Source organism: Orycteropus afer, unplaced genomic scaffold, assembly GCF_000298275.1.
Source record: "Orycteropus afer afer isolate SDZICR_OR568_19922 unplaced genomic scaffold, OryAfe1.0 scaffold00047, whole genome shotgun sequence".
Taxonomy (NCBI): domain Eukaryota; kingdom Metazoa; phylum Chordata; class Mammalia; order Tubulidentata; family Orycteropodidae; genus Orycteropus; species Orycteropus afer.
In genome coordinates this window covers 4,687,434-4,712,427 of record NW_006921634.1, presented here as the reverse complement: position 1 = coordinate 4,712,427, position 24,994 = coordinate 4,687,434, and the positions used below count along the sequence as shown (strand labels likewise).

General features: G+C 42.5%; 1 protein-coding gene across 1 annotated transcript in view; it reads right to left on the bottom strand.

Annotated features, from left to right (window-relative positions):
* Nucleotides 1-24,994, bottom strand: part of FAT3 (FAT atypical cadherin 3) — a 722,716-nt gene that overhangs the window by 67,746 nt on the left and 629,976 nt on the right. The window contains exons 13-18 of the mRNA XM_042780568.1: nucleotides 17,928-18,317; nucleotides 14,449-14,663; nucleotides 12,723-12,860; nucleotides 10,664-10,807; nucleotides 6,346-6,543; nucleotides 2,368-3,166 (exon numbers count right to left, since the gene is read on the bottom strand). Coding sequence (XP_042636502.1) covers nucleotides 2,368-3,166; nucleotides 6,346-6,543; nucleotides 10,664-10,807; nucleotides 12,723-12,860; nucleotides 14,449-14,663; nucleotides 17,928-18,317 — 1,884 coding nt within the window. The remainder of the gene's footprint in view (nucleotides 1-2,367; nucleotides 3,167-6,345; nucleotides 6,544-10,663; nucleotides 10,808-12,722; nucleotides 12,861-14,448; nucleotides 14,664-17,927; nucleotides 18,318-24,994) is intronic.

The following is a 24,994-nucleotide window of genomic DNA, read 5'->3' as shown; positions in this document are numbered from 1 at the left end:
AATCTACTTCTGTAGTGATACTGCCTCAGAAACCCAAGGAGGGGTCGCTATGAGTCAGGTCTGACTCGAAGGCACATAACAACAACAACAACAATAGTTTCTGGTGATGTATTGGTATAGCTCTGGTAGCATAGTGGATAAGGAAGGCATTTTGTTGCTAACCAGAAGGTCAGCAGTTCAAACCCACCAGCTACTCTGCAAAAGGAAGATGGGGTGATCTATTTTCGTAAAGATTTATAGCCATGGAAACTCAATGGGGGTTGCTATGAGTTGGAATCAACTGCAATAAGTTTGGTTTTATAGTTTCTCCAGCAAGGTTTGCTCAGTCCTGTCCTGAAACTCCGTTGAACCCTGCTGTGTGCACTAAGGCCCTAACAGAGTTTGTTGCACAGATCAGTTTGCCTACAAAGGAAATCTAGGTAAGGCGTGGACAGCTGGCATTCATAAATTCTGCATGTTGGCAACATCTGCTAGAAGTGCATTTCACCTAGCAGGCATGCTTTGAGCCATTTTGGAGCTAATTCACATATTCAACAGTTCTGGACATCACGTCCTCTGCCTGGTAGAAATCTAAGCAGAATTCACTGGGTACCTGCAGAGTGGCTGGCACTCCTCTGGGCTGCTTGGAGACTGCCAAAATGTCTCTTGAAGGGAGCTGTGCTCTCTGGGGCCTTCCTCTGATGAGCTCATTCTCCAAACTGCCACCAAGAACTTTTTATAGGGGAGGAGGCCTGGGGCCTTGCCTCTCTCCAATTACCTAAAAGGATGTTTTACAAATGGCTTCTCTTAGGCCACAGACCCTTTGGACAAAGTTCACACTGGCTAGAGGAAATTCTGAGTGCAAGTTTCTTACAATAGGGCAGTGAATTGATGGAGAGCAATGTTTCTCAGTGAATGCTGTGGGCCTACGACTCTGCATAGCCATGACCTTTGGCCAGCAAAGGTCAAGGTTCAATGACTGTAGTTACATCAATGAGCATGAATCGTTCCATCCCTGCTGCTCAGAGGGCTGGATCCATCCCTTGACTGTGGTCCCGGACATCTGGCCTCTGTTTTTCACTGAAGCCAATCGAACTGCCCTTACCCTCTGCTATGGCTTCCTCACTTGTTTTCCTGCCTCTGGTCTGGCCTCTTCTAATCTTTTCCCCTCTGCAGCTCTTTGTAAAAGACTGATCTGGATCCTGTCACTTCTTCACTTCAAATCAGTCACTGGTTCCCACTGCCTTGGGATAATCTCTAAATTCTTCATCTTAACCAATGGGCCTTGTGTGACCACTGGGCCTGCTCACTGGGCTTCTTTGTCATTACTCCCTTGCTTCTGCCAGCCCCTCAGTGTAGGTTTCCTCCTTGCCCTTATGCCCTTGCTCATATAAGCTGTCCCTCTGCCTGAAATATTCTGTCTCCTTAAGCCTCTTTACATGTTTGCTGCTGTGTTAGTATGAACTGTTAGGTGCTGTTGAGTCAAATTCTGATTTGTGACTCATAGCAACCCTGTGTGACTGAGCAAACCTGCCTCATAGGTTTTCCTAGGCTGTAATCTTTATGAGAACAGATCACCAGGGCTTTCTCCTGTGGAGCCACTCGGTGGTTTAAACTACTCATCTTTTGGTTAGCAGTTGAATACTTAACCATTGTGCCAGCAGGGCTCCTTATTTCACATGTCCAATTCCTGCCTATCCTTTATCTTTACTTAGAGGATATTCCCTTTAGGAAATGGGTCTTCCCAAAAAGACTTTGTATTTCTTCTATAATACTTGCCACATGGACTCAAGCTTTTCTATCTGTATGTCTGTACTACTCACTAACCTACAAGTTCCATGAGAGTAGGGAGTGAGCTTGCCTTTTAACCCTTGTAGCTCAGCATTTATAATGATGCCAGATGCAAAGCTGTTGTTGAGCCAATTTCATCTCATAGAGATCCCATATGTGCAGAGTACAACTGCTTCTTAAGGTTTTCAAGGCTCTCAGAGGCAGATCACCAGTCCTGTCTTCCGAGGCACCTCTGGGTAGGTGCCCACCAACCTTTCAGTTAGTCATTTAACTCACTGCCATTGAGTTGCATCCGACTCATAATGACCCCTCCTTGGGTTTCCAAGGCACTATCACTATGGAAGTAGATTGCCCAACTTTCCTTCTGAGGAGTGGCTGGTGGGTATGAACCGCCAGCCTTCCGGTTAGCAGTCAAATGCCTTAGGCACTACGCCACCAGAACTCCTAGCTCCTAACTATTTGCACCATCCAGAAACTACTGGGCAAGTAGTAGGTGATTAACAAATATTTTGTTTAATGAGCCTGTATGTTACGAATGGCAACCCAATCTCCTCCTAAAAGCTTGGGAGATAAGAAGGCACACTATACCACACTCACCGTTACAGGTGCAGCGCACATTCCTATAGAAACGTGGACACACAAAGCTGATGCGAGCTGTGCTGTAGGTCATGAGTGCATGGGAGTCCAGAGACAAGCCTTGCTCACAGTGCTGCTCCTGACAGTCCAGCCCTGAGCAGTTCTTCTCCAGGATGGCGGAGATGCGCATGACATTCTCCAGGTGCCTGCGGGCATTGGACAGCTTTTGGATCAGGTAGGCTGGCTTGTAGAATTCACTGCTATGCATCTCCACTGCAAACAGCATGTCCAGCTGGTTGGTGCCCACCACAGGCTGGATGCTGATGATGTGCAGGCTGTCCTGCTTCTGGGAGAGAACTGCATTCCGCAGGGTGCGCCGGAACCCCAGCATGTGTAGCCCCACAAAGTCCTCAGGGGACACATTCTCAAAGCGGATAGTGACGGTGTTCTGCAACATCTCGTGCACCAGCTGCTCCACATGGACGACCACATCAATGGGCACCTGGAAGCGGCCGTCACTCACTGAGACATTCAAGACATACTTGCCACTGTCCAGACCTCCTAGGGCAATGATTTTCCCATCATGACTGTTCACTTTGAACAAGCTTTTCTGCTCTGACTTCAGGGCAAATGTGAGCACATCATACATGTCTTGATCTGTGGCATGGATCTTCCCAATGACCCCACCAGGAAAGTCATCTTCCATAGTGACAATGAAAATTTCCAAGGGGATGGCCGTGGGCTTGTGGATACTTTCCTCGATGACCCGCACATGGATGTAGGAATGAGAAACTTGCTGGGGTTTACCTGAGTCCTTTGCCTACAGCAACCAAGAGGGGGAAAGGCAAATAACTAAGACAAAGTCATAACAATTAAAAACAAAAACAAAAACAGAAAAACCTCAGAAGACATCTGTACCTTGAACTACATTTGCTTCTTCCTTCATCCCCTGTCACTCTTCTGCAACCTGTTGAAGGTGCGCATTTAAGTAAGAGGAATATTCATCACCTCCAATTCCCGTTTGTACACTTTGTTATGAACAATAAAATGTGTCAATACAATAAAGCTGGGTAGGAGGTATGTAGGGAAGAAAGTAGGATAGAAGGGCCTATGAAATCCAACATGCCTGCAGCAGCCTGGCCTTGTTCTAATTTTGGACAGAAAGCACAGGGGGACCTCACAAATGGTGTTTCCACTCAAAGCAGAAATGTTTATTCTCTTTTGAATTCAGTACTTTTGACTGGACCAGATGGCATCTTTTCTGTCCATTTAAAAAGAAGTATTATGTAAGTGGAAATTGTACCATATGAAAAGTTAGAATCAAAAACAGTACACCAATAGGAAAAATATATGGTTTGAAGAAAACCTCTTTCTCTTCCATCTTTTTATAAGGCTTGACAGAACAACCACTGTGACAACAGAACTTTCCTGAGTATCCACCATGTGTGGCAAGGAGGCAGTCAGTGTGGTAGGACTTAAGGAGAAGGTGAAATTCCCACAGGCTGACACTCCAGGGCAGGTATCTGGGGATGTGGGGTCATGATGGATCTTGTAGGCCAGGTGGGAATAGGTAGATAGGTCCTTATATGTGGAAGGCAGTATAAGAGCAGGGGCTTGGGCATCACACAGACCCAAGTTTGAATCTTGGCTCTGCCACTCACTGCACATCTAGCTTTGATTAAGTTGTTGAACTTCTCTGAGCTTCAATGTTGTTATCTCTGATATAAGTAAAACAGAGTAACTGTCTTACAGAAGTATGTGGGGATGAAAAGAGATAATGATTACAATGTGCTTAGCTCAGCCATGCCCACAGAATGTACTTACAGCATGATAGTTAATGTAATGTAATATTATTTTTATTATTACCATCATTACATCACCACATGCTTTATTTGGTGGACTTTGTGAACCAGAGATGGTGAAATGGAAAGTTCATTCAGAAGGAGATAAGATTAGCAACTTCAGTTGAACTTGAAATCAAACCCTGGAGGGCCTAAAAGACAATGATAGGTTTGAACTTTATAGATCAGAAGTTCCCCAATCAAATGTGAGAGGCTAGAAAGATGACAGAAATGGGAGTAGCTGCTGGATGTAAAGCGATAGAGAATAATGGGCCTGTGGCTTGAGAAAGACAGGAGAGTGATGCCTGCTAAAAGGCACTGGCATACAACATCTGAAATAGTCTAGTCCAGAATATAGCCTGCAGGCTACACATTTGCAGGGCACAGGGTAGCCACAGATGGTTTTAGTTTAGGGAAAGGATTGGCAAAGTTTTTCTGTAAAGAGCTAGATAACAAATGTTTTAGGCTTTGCAGGTTATTTGATCTCTCTTGCAACTGCTCAACTCTGCTGTTGTAGCACAAAAACAGCCATGGCCAATAAGCAGGTAAGCAAAGCTGTGTTCCAAAACACAAAGTTATTTACAAAATAACTTGAGGGCAGGATTTAGCTCAGGGGCTCCAGTTTGCTGTCCTCTGGTTTAAGGGAATGACAGAATCAAAGTGGGATGATTCACCTTGGAGGTGTTTGGGGAGGACATAGAAGAAAATGAGGCTGAAGCCAGAGGTATCACCCAGGAGGCTTCTGCAATAGTACCAGTGTGGGAGACGTAGAAAAAAGCGGGGCAAAGGTTGTGGGAATGTAACTGATGCAAACAGGGTCCTTATGAAGGAAGAGACACAGGACTTGCTGGAAGTGTACTATGAGGGATTACAAGGAGAAAGTCCTCTAAGGAGATTCCAGAGTCTAAGATATCAAACCTCTGGTCTTTAACAACTAGAGAGAATATGTAAAGAACTTATTAGCTTCTATGAAAAGGCTTTAAAAATAGCTACTTTCCTTTGTGCACCTACACTGTGATATATAATTATTTATATAGGAGGGGATGGCAGTGGAAGAGTTCATTGGTATGTTCAGAGCCAGAAGACATTAATTTGGAAGATTTCATGGAGTGGAATAATATATAACTTACCAAAAGAGATAACGTATACAATTAAGTGTTATAGAAATATAAATAATTGCTATTGTTATTATTGGGAGCTCTGGTAGCATAGTGCCTAAGGCATTTGACTGCTAACCAGAAGGCTGGTGGTTCAAACCCACCAGCCACTCCTCAGAAGGAAGATTAGGCAATTTACTTCCATAGTGATACTGCCTCGGAAACCCAAGGATGGGCTGCTATGAGTCGGATCCGACTGGACGGCAGTGAAGTTGTCTTTTTTTTTTTTGTTGGTATTGTTATTATTAGCACTAATAATAATGAGTTTAAGTTGCCCTCTGTGGGCAATTGTGGTAGAAAAATAAAAAGTCCCTTAGTGTCAGTGATTGCACCCAAACTTTGGGACTGGCAAAATTCACACATGTGAACTTTACAGTGTTTTCTTATTTCTAGCTCCTACCTAAACCCTTTCAAGACCTGTCACCTTTGCTGCCCTTTTGTAGCATTCATTTCACATAGCATAAACAGCTTGAGGAATTGAAATGTAGGGGGTATGGGTCATCTTCTTGAGGCCATTGCCAGCTGAGTCCTTGGTCCATGTTGGCCTTACTTGGGGAGTCTAACAAGGGAAAATTTCCTTGAAGGCAGAGGCTACCGTATGGCTCAAGCACATTACAATGTGATGAGTGCCTTCCTCAATTGGGATAATGTGAAAAATAATACCCTGTTTAAGGCAGCAAGTCTTGAACAATTACTTGTCTTTAGGTGTCAGTTAGAACTGCACACTTTTCCAGACTGCAGATTTAAGCTTAGTGACTGTCTGCTTGGCACACCCTACAGGAATGTCCCTCTTGAACAATGATGCCTCCTATCCTTCCTGTTCAATTTCACACACAGAGGCCGCTTTTATTGGTGTGAAATTGAATTTGAGATTAAAAGAGGAACATTCCTGCATGGTAATGAATTATGTTGACTTGCTCAACAAAGAAAACTCAACCAACAGGCACAGAAGCAAACAGGAGTAAAAAATATCATGATGCAGACAGAGAATGTGACCATACCTGGACACACAGCACATATTCTGGGGAATCCATGTGCTGGAAGACCACGGCTGACCTCAGGACCCCATGTGGGTCCAACATAAATTCTTCCTCTTCATTTCCCGACAAAATAGAAAATGAGAAGGGAGGCCCATTGTGAAAGGAGTCTCTGTCTGTCACTACCAGCTGCAAAATGCTCGTGCCTACTGGCTTATTTTCCTGTATAAAAGAGTATATTAAAAAGGAAGATAAAATTACACCTCTATTCACATTTGAAAAAAAAAAAATCAAACCCACAAACCCGTCATTACTGGCTGGGAGTGCTGTGCTAGAAAACAGGGCTTTTAGTAGAAGGGAATCCCTGTGATATTATCTTGTCTTCTGAAAACATGCTTGCACCCGTAAGCACTGCATTTTCCGTTGTTAGCTCCTTCCTCCCAAGTGCCCCATGAGACAACAAACTGCAAGTGAGAATACAAAGACTTGTATTGAAAAGATTTGTAAATTCCAAGGGTGGTTCTGGGCTACACTTGTCTCAGTATACTTGTAAGACCCTGAATTTACCTGAGCAGTGCTGGGAATAAATGGTATTCACTGACCTTTGTGACTATGTTGAAAATCCTCTCAGGCCAAGAAAACATCAACCTGCCAGGATGGGAAGGCACTCCCTCACACTTGTCACAACACAGTTAGGCTGAGGCCGAACACTCACAACATGGGACTCTGGGAGTAGGGGGACATGGTGGCAACTTTAGAGTAAATATACAAAGGCCTGTGCCAGGTGGAGAACTGGGCATTACACAGTTTGGATGTGCTTCCTGAGGAAAGGGCGGAGGGGCAGAATCTCTCTCAACTTGAAAAAGCAGAGAAAGAAAATCCTAAACTTCATCAGAAGTTCTGGAAGCCCTGATGCAAATGATTATATAAGCATTATTTTGCGGAACCTCTTTGCCTTTTCCCCCAAACGGACACACAGACCCTTCATCACTCCTTCTTATGGCAAAGATTATCCTCACTTAGAAAATGCCAAATTAAATTCCTCTGTGGCTCAGACATTGGTTTTATTGCCCCACTCTGTTTAGACTGTACCATGACCACAGCTTGGGCCTAAAGTCTATTTCACCAGTTCAGATCCTTGGATGATGTTGATTTAAGATTAAGTGAGTTTGGGTCACAGAAATGATGACAATGATACACTGAAGTTTGGAAATGAGCACGGAGAAGGCATATTTGAGGTTATCAGTCTTATAAAAACCATGTGCTGGGCTCTTTCTTTGCTGCCTCTGAGTTGTACAAAGGTTTGGAAGCTTGGGTACATTCAAGATTTAGTTCCACCCGATATCACTACCATGGCCGAGGAAGGTATTGCTGTTAGAGATGTAATGGACATTAATACTACTTTATAAGAAGTGCTGAAGACCACCCTCATCCATGATTACCTAGCATGGGGAATTCGCAAAGCTGTCAAAGGTTTAGACTGGTGCCAAGTGCATCATTGTGCACTCGCATCCATCTGTGCTAAGCCTGTGTACATCAAGTTAGTGGAGGCCCTTTGTGCTGAGCACGGCATCAACTTGATTAAGGCTATGACAACAAGCAACTAGGGGAATGGGGAATGAATGCCATTGAGTTGGCCTCTGGCTCATGGTGACTCCAGGCGCAATGAACAAAACGTTGCCTGGCCCTCCACCATCGCCATGATCAGCTGTGGATCAGGACCACTGTGATGTATAGGGTTTTCACTGGCTGATTTTCAGAAGTAGATCCTCAGGCCTTTCTTCTCAGTCTGGAAGCTCTGCTGGAACCTGCTCAGCATCACAGCCACAGCAAGCCTTTCTGACAGAGGGGTGGTAGCTGTGCAGGAGACATTGCCTTGGAACTGGACCTGGGGCTCCCACATGGAAGGTGAGAATTTTAGCACTGAACCACCACTGCCTCAGGCCTCTGCAGAAGTGACAGAGAAGGGAAACCTTTGAAGTGGTTGGTTGCAGTGGTGTAGTTGTTAGAGACTATGGCAAAAAATTTCAGGCCAAGGATGTCATTGAAGAATAATTCAAATGCAAGAGATGAACAAATAAAAAATTGGCTCTCAAAAAAAAAAAAAAAAAGCATTGGATTAAGGAAGTGACTCTGGGTTGGAAAAAGGGAGAAACATCTTGTGAAGTAAAAAGAGAGAAGGCCTCTAAGCCCTCTCATTTTGCTCCTCCTTTCAAGTGCCCTCTTGGTCATCAAGAGCGAGGCACCATTTCCCTCTGAAATCAGCCATGTGACTGCCTAAGCCCAGGGAAGATTTACTATTTCACACTGACAACATACTCAGCACCACACAAAACTGACGATTTATTGATTTGTTTGCTCACTCGATAAAGGCTGTTTCCTCCATAGAAGAGAGGAAGAGGGAGAGAAAATGTGTGCCCTCAGGGTCACCCTTTGAGAAAGAAGGATGAAATATGACACAGACAGGCCCAGTGCTCCAGATAAGAGACACAGTCCCGCCCACAGGCTGGAGATTCCTGGTGCTTTCAGTGCTGACTTCCTGTTGTGCCTCTGAAAACAGTCTGTCAGGCTGACCGATGCATGTCATAAAACGGAATACTGTGTAGCAAAGCCTTTTTGTTGTGAGGCAAACACACAGAAGCAGTGAGAGGCAGAGTGCCACTATGGCACAGTCCTGGGAAGTGCAACCGGAGGGGAAGAGAAATAGAGTAGACTCCCAGTGGAGCGCTGTGGGAGCAGGAGAGGGGTAAAAGTGCGTGGCTGCTGGAATAAAGCATCACTGAGGGGAGGAAACCAAAATATCCCTGGTGAAGGAAGTGATTTCTCTGGCAAAGGGGTGGCAGTGAAGCTGATAGCTGCTTGCTTTATGCCTGCTTCCCAGTCTGATTCCTGGACAGCTCAGTGGTATAGAGGAGAGGTTGGTTATGGATGGTCAGACTCAAAGTCTTGAGTGTATTCCAAAAGGGCTCCTTAAGGCCTGATCCCCTCTCATCTCACCTTCTACCCATAAAGCTCTGAAAATCGTGGGTGGTGGTGGTGGTGGTGATTTTGAGGCCATAATGTATGGGCAAGAACTGTTTATCTAGAATATCTGTGGCCCCCTACAACATGGATATCAATCCCTGTCTCCTGTAAGTCCTTCGAACTGATGATATTCCAGGGTTGAATCTCCTGATCTGCCTGAAGTTTGGCTTCCAGCTTCTAGAAATACTAAGAAGTGGAGGTAGCTCAGTGCCCAGCACTATACTCATGAAATATCTTTGAAATAAAAAAATGATGGGAGGCAAAGTCAGTTCCCCCTGATAGCAGAATACTAACAGAAAGTCACTCTATCTTATTGTCTAATTTAAAGAGCAGTTGGATTTAAAATTTTAAACCAATTGCTTATGGGAGATTAATAAGTAGCAGTTCTATCCTAGTGCCCAATCTCCCTTTGACTAACAAGATGTCTTGCATCAATCTCCCTCTATTGCCAGAACAGCACAAGGTTGCTCAAAGGCAGCCTGTCATCGTGGAAGGAGAATAGTTTTTGCAGAAGACAGGCCCGAGTTCACATTTTGACCCTCCATTAGCAGCTACATGATGGTAGGTGAGCATCTTAACTTCTCAGATCCTTAGTGTCTTCAACTGTAAAGTGGGGCAACCCATCATCCTGCTTCACATTGTTGTTGTGAGGATAACTGATATATGTAAAGCAACCAACACTTAGAAAGAACCCAATTGTGGTAGGTTTTATGAAAGGATTATTGTCATTGAGTTGACTTTAGGTAATAATAATAGTCTACCATTTGCCTGTTGGTTTATTGTACTGTGGTAGCTTGTGTGTTGCTGTGATGTTGGAAGCTATGCCACTGGTATTTCAAGTATCAGCAGGGTCACCCATTCTGGACAGGTTTCAGCAGCGCTCCCAGGACTAGAGAGATTAGGAAGAAAGGCCTGGTGATCTGCTTCTGAAAATTTTCCAATGAAAACCTTATGATCACAACAGAACACTGTCTGACTTGCTTGCTCTGGACTCATCACAAGGGATCAATTGCTAGAGGACATCATGTCTGGCAAGGCAGAGGGTCAACGAGACTGAAGGAGACCCTCGATGAATGCATTGGCATAACAGTCATAATGATGGACTGAAGATGCCAGCTACTGTGAGGATGATGTAGGATTGGAAAGTGTTTCATTCTGTGGTATGTAAGGTCTCCATGAGTCGGAGTTGATGCAATGGCAGCTATCTACTTATCTATCTCTCTATCTAATAACATAATTAAACATAATGAGTATACCACAGCAGAGGAAAGAGGCTCAGTAAGTAAGGGCAAGTGTCTGGTAGGTGAGATTTGCTTACCTGAATCACAGCAGTGTAGTTAGCAGGTGTAAAGACTGGGCTGTTGTCATTCACATCAGAAATATCTATGTTGACAGTTGCAGTTGATGACATGGCAGGAATGCCGCTGTCCACTGCCTGGACAAGCAGGGAGTATCCAGACACCTGTCACAGCAGAAACCACTGACAGTAAAGAAGTGCAGCACTTACTCCTTCTGTTCATGTTCAGAGGAACTTTAGGACCACACAGTGGCTTAGTTAAAGATCAGCCATCTTCACTTTGATTCTCTGGACCAGAATTTCTCACCACTGACATTTGGGACGAGATCATTCTTTGTTATTTGGGGCTGACCTGTGCATTTAGGATGGTGCCGTGTCTATGCCTCAATATCTGGCTGGACTTTTGCCTATCTTCCCTCCACAGATCTGTTTGGAACCAACAACATTCCTGCTCATACCTTCGAGCTGGGTGATTGTTCAATTTAAGATGAGTCCACTCCAGGAAAGAAGCTCAGTATGAGTTCATGAGAACTGATTGATGCTTCATAGGGGGAATTGAGAGGATAAAGATTTTTGCTTTGTTAGGACTGACTCTACAGTGTTAGAATAAGACTCCATATTTTTAGTTAAGAAGCTGTTTCAGTTCTCTAGTGCTGCTATAACAGAAATACCACAAGTAGATGGCTTTAACAAACACAAACTTATTCTCATACAGTTTAGGAGGCCAGAAGTCTGAGCTCAGAGCATTGGCTCTAGGGGAAGACTTTCTCTGTGTGTGTGTCTCTTGGTCCTGGGAGGATCCCAGTGCAGGGACCCTGGGTCCAAAGGATGCGTTCCATTCCTGGCTCCTCTTTCTCAGTGGTAGTAGGTCCCCCCTTTCTGTTCCCTGCTCTCTCTTGTGAGATAAAAGGCATTGCAGGCCACACCCCAGTGAAGTTGCCCTTACATGAATCAGGGCTATGATGGGACTAAGGTGTTGCAATCACCCTTAATCATAATCCTTTTATACCTAATCAGTTTATCACATCAGATCACATCATGGGGTATCATTACATATCTGCCACACTGTTTTATTAGATAACTTTTAAACCATGGCCTAACCAAGTTGACACAAATTTTGGGGGTACACAATTCAATCCATGACAGATGTCATTTTTTTAAAACCTGGCTTCAACTTTGTGTTATAATTAATTAACTTGATTTCTCTCTAAGATACAGTTATCAGTTCCTGCTGCACCTTGTGATCTATGACAGGGCCATCTGTGTTAACAAAGGCTCCCAAGCCTGCCTTTGTGACCAGCCACCTGAACTTTGACAAACATTGATGGTTTAGGATGTTAACTGCTAGTGTGTTTACCAGTGCCTCCTGGATGCCAGCAGCACCTCTCACCTTGTAACAATGAAAAAATTTTTCCAAACGTTGCCAAATGTCCCTGGGAGGTAAAAATTGCCTCCTCTCATCAGAACCATGGTTCCAGGCCTTTGTTCTAGAGTTGTCACCACTAATTTGTCTTTATGAAGTCTAATACTTTTGAAGACATGGGAATACATCACATAGTAAGGTTTTCTGTTTTTCAGCATCTACTATGACATCTTTTCCATATTTAATTTCTCTTTGAAGAAATATATTTTTGGTCAAGATAGAAAATGCTTAAAACCTTAATTTAACTTCAGACAGAAAAATCTGGGTCATTCTTTGTGACCTGGGTGGCTTCAGGTGGTTGTTTGGTCTCTGCTCACCTAGGGCTAAGTTCCTAATGAAGCAAGAACCACGGGTCTTAATGCTCAAAGCACTTTTCTGCCCTCTCATTGTACGAAGAAACAAATTTGAAAATCTATAAAGATACATATTTCCCTTTTCTTTAAATGTTCCATAAGTAAGAAACTGCCAGCATCAATGGACAGGCACTTCTTTTGAAGGTCTAACCCAAAATACTTCACCTTGTACTTTAGCCCATCCCCATTTACTCTCATTGTTTAGAATGGAGAAACTTTCTACTCATACTCATGGTCTGTGTCCCTGATTCCCGTGAAGAAGTGGGTGAGGATAGGAAGGGAGTGCTGGCTTAAACTAGCTTACCCGTTCCCGGTCCAATTTCTTCTTAACCTTAACAAGTCCCAAGATAGGATCCACAGCAAATTCATTGTCTCTATCTCCATTAACAATGGAAAAACGAATTTGCCCATTGGGCTGGCTATCCACATCGTCTGCTATTAGCTTCATGGAAAAAAAGCAAAACAAAGAGAAGACACAACATAAGAGACAGAGAAAAGGTTTATTCTCAGGGTCCCAGGTCTGCTAAAATGGCCAGAGCTCTGGCAGTTGGGAGCTTGCCCCTAGTGGAAGAGATGGTCAGTTGTCTGAAGGAGGGCAGAACCAGCACTGAAGCTGCAATTTTATTTCCATATTAATTCGTAAGTGCCTAAATCTCGATGCTTATTAGACCTGATTTTCCTCAGGCCTTGAGCCAGTAAGGGCAGAGTCCAAAACTAACTGATAGGGATGCTTTCATGATTCCTTCTGAACTGTGCAGAGCAATGCCCTCTGGCACTGAGTCAGGCATTCTCTAAATTTATTCATTTCCATGTTAAGTAAATCAAGAGAGTTTCCCTTTCTCACACAGCAAACATACTGCCCCAGTATCTGTTGCTCCACATTTGTAATGTTGGGATTTATGTGTGTGGAAAGAGTCTTGTAATGTTCAGGAAGGAGGGAGGGTCTGAGAAGTCCACCACTGATGGGTAAAGAATATATTGTTATTCACAGAAGCCAATAGTTGGAAACAACTCAAGCATCTATCACCAGATGAATGGATTAAAAAAAGTGATCTATACACACTGTGGAATATCATTCAGTCACAAAAAGAAATGAAGGTCTGATATATGCTAAGTTGTAGATAAACCTTGAGAATATTATGCAAAGTAACATACATCAGACACAAAAGAACAAATATTGTATGGTCCCACATATATGAAATACTTAGAATAGGCAAATATATAGAGACCAAAGTCGATTAGCTGGATCTGGCACTGGGAGGAGGAGGGAATGAAGAGCTATTGTTAATTGTTAATGGGTACTGGGTTTCTGTTTGAGGTGATGAAAAGGTTTTGGAGCTGGATGGTGGTGATGGCTGTACAACACTGTGAATGAGACTGATGTTACTGAATTGAACACATAAAATACTGTTGTGTAGTTATTACCACCAATTGCTGCTGCAGGAATCAGAGATAGAGGAAGATGGATAGAAGGGACCTGCCCAATCTATAAATGGGGTGCAGATGGTGAGGATGGGACTCATCATTTCCAAAATGTAATCTATGGTCTACAAGAACTTGAGTTCTCAGAACACATGGCTTGTTCTTACTGGCTTTAGAAAAAGTCCTTCTGGAAAGGGTTGTTCAAAAATGACCAAAATATCCCATTTGTAGCTGTCTACCCCATGTATCTGTGTGTATGTGGGGGTGGGAAAAGATTTTACTTTATCCTTAATCACCCAATAACTTATCATCTAAGGTCACAAACAAGTAGGAACTATCATTAAAACACTTACTCCATTGTCTATTTTCTCAAAAAATAGACACTCCAAGGAAGGTGATTATCAGTCATTTACACCCTGGTATAAATTAATCTATCTGAACCTTTCAACTGGAGAAGGAGCGCTGAAAGACTTTTAGGGCTTTTGGTGCCTGATTAGAGTTCTTGGGGGTTAAAGGACACTGAAATGGGAATTGTGAAGAAAATCCAACATAAAGTTTGCTACTTTTTCACTCTATTAAGGGTTCCAATCCCCCATTCTAGCACCTACCAGTATGACAGAGTCTCCGATCAAGGCATCCTCACTGATGACTGCACTATAGATGTCTTGGCTGAACTTGGGAGGGTTATCATTCACATCTGTGAGGTTGATGCTGACTGTGGCCACAGCACTGAGGGCTGGGGTGCCCCCATCTTTGGCTTCCACCACCAGGTAAAACTTTTTGCATAATTCATAGTCCAGGACTTCAAAGACAGAAATCCCCCCTTTGGAGAAAAATGAAGACTTTCAGATTTAACTAAGTAAAAACATTGGTCAACAGTTCCATAATTTTGGTAATATTTCTAGCATCCTCTCCAGCCAAAAATTTTAGATATTCAGTAATCTATTTATTTAATGCCCTACTGAAAGCATCCCAGAAGTCTGATTAATGCTGTCAGTTAAAGTACAACTATCCATCAAACACAGCGCTGAGGAGATAAAAAGTCTTAGTATGTTTCTGCAATAGTTCCTGAACTTCTCTCAAGTAGCCAGAAAATCTCTGGTGTTGTTCACTTTTGTGTAACTAGGGAGTAGGGACAGGGATGAGCATCCCTGTTATGCATCTCTCAGTTCTTCAGGTAAAAGCCAGGCAGACAGAATGAGCCAAGATGTGTGGACAGAAATGTGTGACTCCACCTTTTGTCAGCAAGTAGATACTTTCAGATTGAACTGAATTGAGTTAACAGCTAAGGTGCCTTGCCAAGGGATAATGTGCCTATCTAAAACAATTATGGCAAAAAGAGAGCAAAGATCTCAGAAATCTCAAGGTATGGTGACATAGTGGAATGGCAATACCTGGGAGCCGAACAGCCTAGTGGCCAAATATAAAGTGTGAGATTAGTGCCAACAACTACAGAATGGAGATGATAGTGTCTGAATCAAGACTTATATAAATTAAGCAAGTTGTCTTCATTGTTAGCTGCCGTGGAATTGGCCCTGAGTCACAGAGACCCCACACAATGGAATGAAACGTTGCCTGGTCCTGCACCACTCCCATGATCACTTGCGGACTGGATTGTCACGATTCATTCATTGCCCTTTTATTGGCTGATTTTCAGAAATAGGTCTCCAGGCCTTGCTTCCTAGTCCATCTTAGTCTGGAATCTCTGCTCAAACCTATTCAACATCACAGCAGTATGCAAGCCTCCATGGACAGATAGGTGATGGATGCAGATGAGTGCACTGGCTGGGAATCAAACCTAGGTCTCTCTCATAGAAGGTGAGGATTCTACCATCAAACCACCAATTAAACATGTAGAACAAGTGAAAGCAGTTAGTTAGCTGCCACACCTAAGAAGTGCTCTGTGAGCACTACCTCCCTTCCATCATAACTCATTCCATTGAGGCAATCCAGTACTGCATTCTTCAGTTGGCCATCATTCTCCCTGAAGAGCAGTTCTCAAGGGCATTGGCAATTTTTCCCACCTAGAACAATCATCAGGACCAAGATGAGGATGTCACCTTTGCTCACAGTTCCAGACAGAGAACTTCTCTGGGAGCTAAGGCTACTCATAGGCTAATTCTACACCAGGTGAAAAACGAAAGTCATACCTGTAACAACAGCCTACTTCCCCAGTAATTAAATTTTCTTAGCAATTACCACACTTTGTACTTTATTTTGCATCCAGTCTTGTTATCCAATGCCAAATTTAAACAGTACTTAGCCTCTTCCCATGGTGTTCATATAAAATGGCCATAACTAGGCAGACTAAGGTTTCCACATATTTAAATGAGGAAAATTCCCATACATTTTAATTTGAAATAATGACCTTAATAAACAAAGTTACTGTTGGGAGAAGCTGCTAATGCAATTCTTCCATCAATATTTCTACTTTTCTATATATTTAGGAAGGTTGGGCAATCTACTTCCGTAATGATATCGCCTTGGAAACCCAAAGAGGGGTCGCTATGAGTCGGGTCTAACTCAATGGCACATAACAACAACAATATATTTAGGGGAAGGGCAGGAATGTGTCTCCTTCATTTTTGCATCCTCTACAATGTAATAGTATTACATAGAGGTCAGGATAGATTCTAGTGTCAGGGAGATCTGAGTTCAAATCCAAGAATCCTCACTTACTAACTGAACATTAGAGAAATTTTTTTTTTTAACATTTCTGAACCTCTGCTTTCTTACATGGAGAATGTGAAAAAAAATGTAAAACAATTTCATAGGAACTTGGTGTATTCATGCTATTAAATAAATGTTGCTAATCACTATGGTTTCTTGTTTGTATTCACTCAGCTAGCACAGACTTCCTTTACTACCATGCTCAACAAGTGTCTACTTCTTGAGTGATAAGAAGAAAGACTGCTAGGTATGATGCCCACCTTTCTTTTCTGCAAAATGAGAACTGCCTTGCCTATTCATAGAGCAAGAGGTTAACGAAATGAGAATAAATGAAAGTGCTTGGAGAAATTAATGCAAACACTACAAAAACTCAAGGGTGAGTATGTTCACTCTTCAAAGAATACCCAAATTTGTTTTCAACTTATTTTCTGAATTATCATCTTGACTCAAAATACTCCTACTTGTTCTTGAGTTACTGATGAAGAGAAAGCCCAAGGGCTCTCTGTTCATTTGGTTTCTTCCTAAACACCTTCTCCCTGGGTGGTGCATACAATCTCCCAGTGGCTGAAAGGGGCCAGGTGAGAAATAATCAGGACTAGACAACAGAGTTCAAACACAGAGCCAGTTCCAACTGACTGATAATTTGGCTTGGGGTTCTGGGCTGAGAAGGCTGCAAGTCATCATTCAGATGACTGACCTGTGACAAAGAATCTAAAAGTGGTAGCCTATGTGTGGAAGTGGCAAGGGAAGCCAAATCTCCAGGAGGACTCTCAAACATATAAACAGATGATCCAAGTACAAAACATAGAAACGAAGAAAACACAGAAAAAGAAAAAACAAACCGACCCTCGTGCACAGTTTGCAAATACTTCAAGACAAGTTCCTTGTCCCCACCTATGAATCCCATTCTGCTCCCAAGCCCTCCTACAGAGAAATCCTGAAGCTAATCTGGAGATCATGTATTTGCCAAGTAAGTGCACAGCCACCCCTAGCCCCCAATGGCCATCGAGTTGATTCTTACTCATGGGGACCCCATATGTGTCAGTATGGAACTGTACTCCATAGGGTTTCCAATGGCTGACTTTTGGAAGTAGTTCACCAGGCCTTTCTTCCAAGGCACTTTTAGGTGGATTTGAACCTCCAACCTTTTGTTTAGCAGCTGAGTGTCTTAACTGTTTGCACTACCTCTAGTCCACAGCTAGGAGCTTAACTTTTAGCAGAGGTGTCCTTAAATGTAGAGTGCTGGAGGGCATTCTGGGGTCTGCATGTAGTCCCTGCTAAGAGAGGATTTGCTTCTACTTTGAGGGGCAGAGAAGGATAAAGTGCCCACCCTGAAGCGCAGTTAAGAGCATTAGAAAGAGCATACAAACAGGACAGACTGAAACCTTGAATCCTAAGTGCTTTGCTATTTACTCACCTGTTTGGGGGTTTATTCTAAATTTCCCTTGTTCATTCCCTGACCGGATAAGATACGTAATCTCAGCATTTGTGCCAATATCTTTGCTGGTGGCAAAAACAGTAAGGACTTGAGTGCCAGGGGAAGTGTCCTCAGGCACTGTCACCAGGTAGTCCCTCCTCTCAAACACAGGGGGGTTGTCGTTAATGTCCAGGACAGTGATGGTGACAGTGGCGAGGGAGGACAGGGCCTGCCCCGGGCTCTGGTCAGTGGCCCGCACACTGATGTTGTAGGAAGACTGCTGCTCCCGGTCCAGTGGCTGCTCCAGGATAATGATGCCAGATGAGCTATCAATGGAGAAGAACCCACCAGCAGAGTCTGCCAGGGAGTACATCACCTTCCTGTTGATGCCTGCAGGAGATGTGAAAATGTGAGCAAAAAGAATATGGTCCAAAGCTGTGCACTAGATTTTATGGCTTTGTCAACTTTCAAAAAGCCACACAAAGAAAAACAGAAAGTACAGAAATGGGGAGCTTTGCTAGTTTAAACATTGAATTTCAGTTTGCTAGAAATATACAACTCTATTAAAAGGTTAAGGAAACTGGGAAAATATTTGCAACAGATATAAATAGGTATTCTTAACATATTAAAAAAAGATTTTTTAAGAAAAACTCAGACAGCAACATATACATGGGTCAATATGTGACAATGAAAAAGAAATACAAATTAGTTAATGAATTACTTCAACAATTTTTTTTTTTTTAAGGATTTATTAGGCACTCTTCTGGGTGCTAGAGATTCAGCAATGAACAAAAGAGTTAAATATTTCCTGAGGAAAATTTCACATTCTATTCACTCCTTGGAAGGAAGATGGGGCAATCTACTTCCATAGTGATACTGCCTCGGAATCCCAAAGAGGTGGGTCTGAATCCACCACACATAACAACAACAAGAAGTAGGATTAGATTTTATTTTTTTTTAAAAATGGAACTATAATTTAAAAAAATAGCAAAATAAACACCATGAGAATCCTTAAAACTCACAATAAAAATACAAATAACCCAATTTAAAAATAGGCAAATAGACTTTTTTCCAAAGAAGATATACAAAGGGCCAATCAGCATGTGAAAAGATACTCGTTATTAGCCATTGTTTTTATTGTTATTAGCCATTGTTGTTATTGTTATTAGCCGTTGTTGTTATTGTTATATGTCGTTGAGTCAGACCCGACTCATAGCGACCCCTCCTTGAGTTTCTGAGGCAGTATCAGTGTAGAAGTAGATTGCCCAACCTTTCTTCCAAGGAGTGCCTGGTGGGTTTGAACTTCCAGCCTTCTGGTTGTTGTTTGTTGTTGTTGTTATGTGCCGTCGAGTCAGCCCTGACTCATAGCGACCCCTCCTTGGGTTTCCGAGGCAGTATCACTACGGAAGTAGGATTGCCCAACCTTCCTTCCGAGGAGTGGCTGGTGGGTTTGAACCGCCAGCCTTCTGGTTAGCAGTCAAGTGCCTTAGCCACTATGCTACCAGAGCTCCCAGCCTTCTGGTTAGCAGTCAGCAAATCAAAATCCCAATAAGATATCACTGCACACATACTAGGATGGCTCCCTTAAAACAGGCAATAAGAAATGTTGAGGATGTAGAGAAATTGGAACCCTCGCACATTGCTGGTAGGAACGTAAGATAATGTAACCACTGTGGAAAACAGTTTGGTGGCTCCTCAAAAATTAACCATAGTTACCACAGAACTCAGAAATTCAAATCCTGAGTATATACTTAAGGCAAGTGAAAACTTAAGTTCATGTAAAAACTTGTACATGTATGTTCATAAAAGCATTATTAATTACTAACAAAAGGTGGAATTTACCTAAATACCTATCAAGTGATGAACGGATAAATAAAATATGATATATCCATACAATGGAATATTAATTGCCCACAAAAAGAAATGGATTACTGATACTTACTACAAACATGGATGAATCTCGAAAACATGCTAAGTGATAAAAAAGACACAAAAGGTCACATAGTATACAATTCTATTTATATGAAATATCCAGAATTAGTAAATTCATAGAGATAGTAAGTTAACGATTGCCAGGGCATGGAGGAAGGAGGTAGTGGGGAGTGACTAATAGGCATGAGGTTCTTTTTTTGGGGGGTAACAAAAATTTTCTGGAAATAGATAATGGTGATGGTTGTACAACTCTGTGAATATACTAAAAACAGTGAATTATATGCTTGAAAAGCATGAATTTTATGGCATGTAAATTCTACCTTAAAAAAAAAAAATATGTTAGAAGGTAAAAAGTGCTGTGGAGAAAATAAAACCATAAAGGGAAATAGGAAGTGCTGGGGGAGTCATGTTTTTAAATCAGGCTGTCACAGGAAGTGGACAGTTGAAGAAAGACCTGAAGGGGGTGAGAAAGTGAACAAAGCAGATATCTGAGGGCAGAACATTCTAGGCTAAGATATCAGCAAGTGTAGGAGCACTGTCAGGGTCACCAATGTGACCGGCATCAAGAGGAGAGAAGTACATGAGATCAGAGTGATAACGCGCAGGGAGGGGATTGTGTGGGGTGATAGTGGCCATTTAATGACTGTGACTTTTTTTCTAGTTGAGGTGGGAAGACACTGGAGGGCTTTGAGGAAAGGACTCACATGATCTGACTTAGATTTTAACTGGATCACTCAGGCTACTGATTATGAACAGACTGAAGTGTGGCAAGAGGAAGCAGGGAGACCAGTAGACACAATCTACTCCCTGCCCCATTATCTCTCTGGTCTCATGTCCTACTTCTCTCCTCTTGATGCTAGTCACATTGGTATCCCTGACAGTGCTTCTCAGACTTAGCAGATATGTTCCCAGCTACTGGTGGTGGTTGTGGTGGTGGAGGTGGCTAGAAGTGGTCAGGTTCCAGAGCTGTTCTAAACATGGGGGTGGTAATAAATGAGGGGCTCTTGGATGTGGCAAAAAGTGATCAGGTATAGATATTCTTTGAATGGAGAGATGGTAAGAAGTGATAGTGTTCTGGATACTTTTGAATGGAGAAGTGATAAGCAATGATTATGTCCTGGATGTATTTGGAACATGGATGTAGTGTAAAATAATCGAGTTCTAAATATATTCTGAAGTTGAAGGTGGTGAGAAAGAAATGTTTTCTGATCATTGATCATGGTAGGAGGTGGGATGTGAAAGAGAGGATACCAGAATGTCTTCTAGGTTTTGGTCTGAACAAGTGGAAAGAGGCAGCCACCATTAACTGAAAGAGAAGACTATAGGAGGATTCAATTTTGGACAAAAGATCAGCAGTCCAGGTTTGGACAGATTAAATTTCAAATGGGCATCTTCACATCAAGTGAAGATGTCAAGTAGGAGAGGAGACACAGGAAGCTGCAGTTAGAGAAGTCCAAGCTGCAGCTATAAATTTGAGGGTCATAGCACACAGATGGCATGCAAATCCATGAAAATGAATGAGGTCATAAGAGAGTGTAGAGAGAAGAGTGAAATCCAGGGCCATTGATTCTTGGAGCACTCCATCAAGGAGGTGAGAGGATCCAGGCACATACTGATCGCCAACTTTGTGATTTCAAAAAGTGTACACAGTTACCAAAATACCATTTTACCTTATTGTATATTAAAGCTAAAACGTATCAACCAGGAAATGCATCCCAACAACTAACAAATTAGGGAACAATGATTTGATTGACTTTTGCTTCTCAACTAAACCAAAAAAAAAAAAAAAACAAACCCACTGTCTTTGAATCAATTCCTACTCACAGTGACACCCATTGGGTTTCTAAGGTGGTAAATCTTTATGGAAGTAGATTGTCTCATCATCCTTCCTTGGAGCAGCTGGTGGGTTTGAACCACCAACCTTCCAGCTAGTAGTAAAATCTCTTAGGCACTGTGCCACCTAATATGCTCTCTAAGATGGATGTAAATGTCTTCATTAGGATCATGGCACTTCAAAATGCTTTATACACTTCAGTTAGTTTTGGGAATTAAGATTCTTAAAAAGCAAAATGGGATAACTTCCTAGGCTGAAAAAGCACTATTTTGATTCTAAATGTTATTAATGAAAATAGTTATTAATCAGGGGTCTTTAGCAATGACAACTGTTTGAAAATGTCTTCGGTAAATCATGGAACCCTAGGATATAAACTCTTAGAGGACAAGGTTTAGGCATGTGTTTTTTCTATTATAACATCTCACCATAGGGACAAATATTTGGCAGTAATAAGAATTAAACATTTTACTCCCCTCACATACAATTTCCCTTAAACCAAAATTCCCAGCAAACCAATAAAACAATATATCTACAGGGGATGACATAAATTGCGTTATGTGGCTTTAACCAAAAGGTCAGCACTGAGAGCTAGTTCTTGGTTCCATTCCAGAGAGTCCATTTTTCCCAAAGTTTCATCATTTACTTTTATTTCTCTTTCAAAACAACCACCCTGTGATATATAAACATCAACCTCTGGTTTTATTCGTACTAGGATTAAGAACCAGCAAGCTTTCCTCTTCTCTTGCTACCCTGTGAGATAAGGCCCCACAGCAGAGGGTTTTAGGGAAGTTTTCTGGCTATTTTTGGAGTGGCCAAAAATTAAATTCCTCAACACAAGTTCCTGAGCTAAATGCACAACATAGAGGGTTGCAAAGGCAATCAAATCAAGCACGATCTCCAAAACAATAGCTCTGCCTGGGTGTGAGAACTGCCTGTGTGCCCCAGATGCTGCCATGATTGATTTGACGGTTTCATGACACCTCTCAAAGTCACAAAAATGCATTTATGGAAACACATGAGAGATTGACATGAATACACCTCATAGGTTTTCAAATCACACACATTCCCCGTGGATTGAATTCCACCTCCAGCATATGGAACTCCATGCTTACCAACAAAAACACTTGACAGGAAATTCATGCAGGGTCTTTGATCTGAGCATCTGCTGGCAACTAGGACCCATTTCACTGGTGTGTAAACCAGGGGCTAATGGACTTGCCTGGTGTCAGTAGCATTTTTCGGTCAAGCATGAGGGACAACAAGCAAGGTCTTGTTTTATTTAGGCTTTGTGTTCCAATCCCTCAAGGGTTTCAGGAGATGTGTCTGTGGACATCCTCCTCTTAAGACCAGAAGATCATTTAGCAAAGAAAGTAATGACTGACTCAGCTACAACCAGCTGAGTTACGAGAGGTAGGTGTTGGAACTGTTAACCAGAAGGCTGGTGGTTCAAACCCACCAGCCACTCTTTAGAAGGAGTGGCTAGCAGTCAAGTGCCTTAGGGACTATGCTACCAAAGCTCCTGGCCAAACTGAGAGGAACCTGTTATTGTTGTGCATCCTCCAGATGATTTGGAGGAAATTGACAGGATTTTTGGACCTCTAGTTCAGCAGTGATACTGCCTAGCAAGCCCAAGGAGGGGTCGCTATGAGTCGGGTCCGACTCATGGCAGTGTGTTTGGTTTGGTTTGGTGCGCTCTGTGGGAGCAAGGCCTGAAGGGAAGGTGCTTTCAAAGGTTGCCTGCTTTTCCTTCACTGGGACTGAGAACTGAAATCTAACTAAAAATATCACCTGTGTTCCAGGTCTGCATTTTGGTGTGCAGCTTTCTTGCCCAGCCCTCTTCCAAGTCACTGGGTTCAGATCCCCTAAGCAGGAGTTGCCCTGTCCTCCAAGCTCTCCACTCTGCCGCCTAGCCCTGTTGTTGAAGTGCTGAGTTTACAAGGCTGACATTAATCAGCCACACAAAGACGATGGCTCCCCTCCAGGCAGATTCTGTTCCTTTAAACTTGGTGACAGGATTTCTTTGCTTTACCACAGCAGAAAACCATTCCCTCCCCAACTAATTGTTGACTCAAACTCCAACCCCACCCTCCATTCATTTTGCCTCTGACAGTATCTTGGGCATTCACTCCAAGAGAAAGTGGGAGATTTATTGTTCCCAGTTCTTTGTTACCTATCAGACTGACACAGATGCAAGACCAGAAAAGAAGGTTGGGGACTATACTAACACATCTAAATGGCATCAACTAAGAATCATTAACTCTCAAAAAGAAGAGCAGTATATACCGGGAATATATTAAAACTCAAATTTAAGTACAATTGCAATGGATTTCAATGATTTTCAGAAATAAAGTCTGACACATAAATGCCAATTTAGAGGGAGTACTTTTGGTACAGTGCTTCGGTCTTTGCTGTGTTACCAGGCAATGGGGTTCTGTCTTCATTAAATGAATGCAGGTCATGTCACTAAAGAGGAAACTTCCTATCCAAGGGCATTTGATAAATGCTATCCTTCAAATCACAATCCCTTTGCTACATACCCAGCAGAAATGATGAACCTGAGCTGAAGACTCGCTTGCTAATTGGTCTAATACTCTTACTGCATGTCACAATGTGTTACATTAAGGTATAACATTAATCCATCATTTTGCATCTGTGTTTTTAAGTATGTAATTCTCTTCTCCAATTTGAGCCTAATTTAATGAGGACGGTGTTACTTAGATCCTTAAAATGCTGAAATGCGAGGCTACCAAGAGAAGTATGACTTTCATTGCGAGTGAAGTTTCTGCACATTAACTGTTGCAAATGGGGCTGGCAGGCCTTCAGAGGATTAAAACCAAGTAAAAAAGAGAATGATTAAAATCCCTATTTGCTCAAGGAAGTGAAAGGTAGTGGCATTTTGTGAAGAGGGGTTAGAGGAAAGAAATGGCACATAAAAATTCCCTAATAGGGAAGGCTGTGAAACCCTGGGGTGGGCTGACAAGGGCATCTAGATTCTTTCCCTTGGAAGCTTTCTGATGGAGGCTGGGTTTCTCTTGGGAGTCCTGGTGGTACAATGGTTAAATGCTTGGCTGCTATCTGAAAGGTCAAGAGAAAAGACCTGGCAATCTTCTCCCGTAAGGATTACAGCCTAAAAAAAAAAAAAAGAGATATTATCTCACCCCAGCACTAACAGCAAAGTGCAACAAATCAGAACTACAAATGCTGGCAAGGGTGTGGAGAGACTGGGGCTTTTACAGACTGCTGGTGGGACTGTAAAATGGTACAACCATTGTGGTAAACCGTATGGCACTTCCTTAAACAG